At 58.5% G+C, this 3,107-nt stretch overlaps 1 protein-coding gene across 1 annotated transcript; it reads right to left on the bottom strand.

Annotated features, from left to right (window-relative positions):
• Nucleotides 1-1,125: 1,125 nt before the first annotated feature.
• Nucleotides 1,126-2,745, bottom strand: LOC104274850 (active breakpoint cluster region-related protein-like; the record flags this gene model as incomplete). Its single annotated transcript, XM_009870599.1, has 5 exons — nt 1,126-1,231; nt 1,486-1,620; nt 2,133-2,272; nt 2,476-2,585; nt 2,686-2,745. Coding segments are annotated over 5 exons (551 nt in total), but the record flags the coding sequence as incomplete, so codon positions are not given.
• Nucleotides 2,746-3,107: the final 362 nt, after the last annotated feature.

Genomic DNA, 3,107 nt, shown 5'->3' with positions numbered 1-3,107 from the left:
GGGAGCAGATGTGGGAACTGGCTGTGCCCGGTTCTCAGGATGGAAATGGATTTTTCCTTTCCCACCCCCCAGCATCAATCACTTTTTCTGTTTGGTTTTAGCAAAACCAGAGAGGAAAAAAAAAGCAAGATTCACCAATGCAAAGTAACATGAGCCGTGAGCCCCAGTCCTAAACTCATGGCCAGCTCTGGCCAGGCTCTGTGTGCTGCACTGTCACCCTGCCCACAGAGCCATGTCCTCCGTGGATCTCAGACCCCCCCAAAAGCCCCAGAACAATCCATCCTCGGGTTTGGATGGGCTTCATCTGGGCCAAGATAAAGCCTGGCAAACCACGCATTGCTGCACTCCCAGCAGGACGAGCAACACAGGGTGTCACCTACAGCCCTGGGACATGCCCACGGAGCTGACTGTCTGGGTCCTGGCTACCCACCTGCAGTTACAGGGATTATTGCACCTTGTTTTGCAGGGACTACTCCCGAGCTGGTGTAGGCACAGCTCCCAGTGGATTCCCCGTCCTGTGCCGAGGCCAGCTGCTCTCTGTGGAGAGCTCGTCCAACCAGCTGCAAACCAGCTGCAGCAGCCAAGAACCGCATCTTGCCAGAGGACATGTGCTCCCCGCAGAGCCGACCCGCATCAACGGCTGTGCCCTGCACAGTCCCCACTGGCACAGCGGCCCTGGGGTGCTGGGGGCTGCTCTGTGGGGCAGAACAGCTCCAGGATCCTGTGGGACTTGCAGAGAGGAGCTGCAACACCGACATCAGCCAGAGGGACTCATGCCGTGCTAGTTCCCAGCCTAAAGAGGCTACAGCCAGGCCAGCACCCCAGAAAACGCACCAAAGCCTGGAGAGACAGGGCAGGGGGGAAACTCCTGGGGCTGTACCCTTTTGGGGGCGCTAGGAGAGGAAATGGCCACTCTGCTGCCTGCCCAACACCAGCTTTCCACCAGCACAGCACCATCTGCCTCCAGTTCAGGATCAACCTGGGGCCACACAGGCACCACAGGAATCCGACAACAGCTCCAACTCTGCTCGTGTCCCTTCCCCATGGCAAAGCAGCAAGACAGACCTATCCCCCGCCCCCAGCCTCTGCCGGGCAGCCGTGGGAAGCTGCACGCCCAGCCGTTACCTTTTCAAGTGCTCCAGCAGGAAAAGGAAGGTGATGAGGTTGGGGTCAGGCAATGAGCGGAGAAGGTGCATCATGCAGTTCTCCTTGGCAGCAGGATCTGAGAGGGCTGGAGACAAGGAGGGAGAAGGGTCAGGACAGGGGCCAGTGACATCTTGTATAGCAGCAGGACCCACCACAGTCAGATGCCTCCTGGCAGCCAGCTCTGGGAAGCAGCACTACGAGCCCTGAACCGGCCTAGAGCCAGCATGGACAGCCAGGACCGAGTGGGCCAGACCCTCAGGAGTCTCCCATCCCAGAGCACACGACGCCAAAGAGACCCACGCTTGTCTACCGACCCCTTCCCCAGCCCCGAGTCCTTACCGATCCCCTCCATGAAGGCGGGGTAGAGTCTGTCAGTGAGGAGGGGCTCGGGCAGCTCACGGAAGTACAGCTTCAGCGTGCCAGCGATAGCATTGATGTCCATGTCACTCAGCATGACCAGGATATCCTTGTTATCTGTCCAGAAAGCACACACACATGACAGCTCCTGTAGCTCCTTCCCCTCCAGGTCTCAGTCCCTTGCATCACCCCAGCTATCGGGGCAGGGGCCAGCCGGCGGGCAGGGACAGCACCACCAGGTACACAGCCCCGTTTAGCCAGGCTGGGGCTGGGAAGAGCCAAGCTTTTCCCACCCAGCCAGGCAACAGGACACAGAACAATTTGAAAATCCATTTGCAACGTTGGCCTGACTCAGTGTCTCCCAGGAGCCAGCCAGGCGCAGCGGCAGCAGCTCTGAGACTCACAGGCACAAACAAGACTGGGACCTCAGGGCGTTTGCTTTCCCAGCTACACCCTCCTCCTCTCCCCCAGCCCCTTCCTGGGCACACCGGTACATTTTGCAGGTGTGCAGTGCAATAACCAGACTCTGGGCTTGTGGGGCAGAAGACCAGGCAGCAGGGCATCTCGGTGCATGTGAACCCTCCCAAGGGAACATGAGGCAAAGGGCAGCCATCCCTTAGGACACTCACTTGCATCGAAGACAGCTTTCAATGCCTGGATGTCAGTGGCGACGCCAGAAATCCTGTAGATGCCAACCTCTTCGATGCCTCTCTTCTCCACCTCCTCGATGCACTGGCGCACGATGTAAGGCACCTTGGAGCGCTCCCGCCTGGCTCAGAAAGCAAAGCTGTGAGCAAAGATTCCTGGAGGAACCCTGTGGTGGCCATCCCAGTCCTGCAAACCCTGAGCCAGGGGCAGGACAGGTGGGAAGGGAGCAGAGCGAAAGCCAGGCTCCCCGCTGTTGGTGGGAGCAAGGGGACATGCTGCAATCCCACACCCACGGGGACTGGAGCGCATCAACCCTGCACGTACTTTGTCACGACGCTGATTTTGACCCCGAAGACGCCAGTCTGCTTTTTGGATGGTGTCCTCTTCAGGCTCATGTCTCTGCTCGTGAACTTCATGGAGAACTCCACCTTGATCTGGAGGAGACAGGGGGTGAGTCCCAGCAGCCCGGCCACGGCCTCTCATGAAGGCACGGCACAGCCCCAGGGAAGAGGCTGCCATCAAAGCAATGCTTACCCCGTTCATCTCAATCACGTCCATGTGCCAGTTCTTCGTCTGCACAGCCTGCGGGTCCAGCTGCAGGGAGAGATGCTGTGTGAGTTCCACGGGGACACAGCCCCAAGCCAGACCCAAAGCCCCTAGACGGTGTGGGGCACGGGACATTATTTTCTGTGGCAACATGCTGCCCGTGGCAGGGGGATGGAGAGGAGAATGTTTGGGATCCCTCTGGCCATGCCCTAAAGCCAGGTGGGCTCAAACTCCCCAGGCAGTGCTTAAAGCAAGGCAGCACTTTAACCCGCACCCGAGTGGCAAGAAATTTCCAAGAAATTAGGACTATTCCTGGCGGCAGATTGGTGAAACAGAACTAGGGCAGCGTTTTCCGTGCAGAAAAACAACATCTCCCCATAGCCAAGGCTATTTATAACCCCTGGGAATGA

The sequence above is a fragment of the Apaloderma vittatum genome, unplaced genomic scaffold (genome assembly GCF_000703405.1).
Source record: "Apaloderma vittatum isolate BGI_N311 unplaced genomic scaffold, ASM70340v1 scaffold31815, whole genome shotgun sequence".
Classification (NCBI taxonomy): Eukaryota; Metazoa; Chordata; class Aves; order Trogoniformes; family Trogonidae; genus Apaloderma; species Apaloderma vittatum.
The sequence above is the reverse complement of the archived record's forward strand: the minus strand, read 5'-3'. Positions and strand labels throughout refer to the sequence as shown.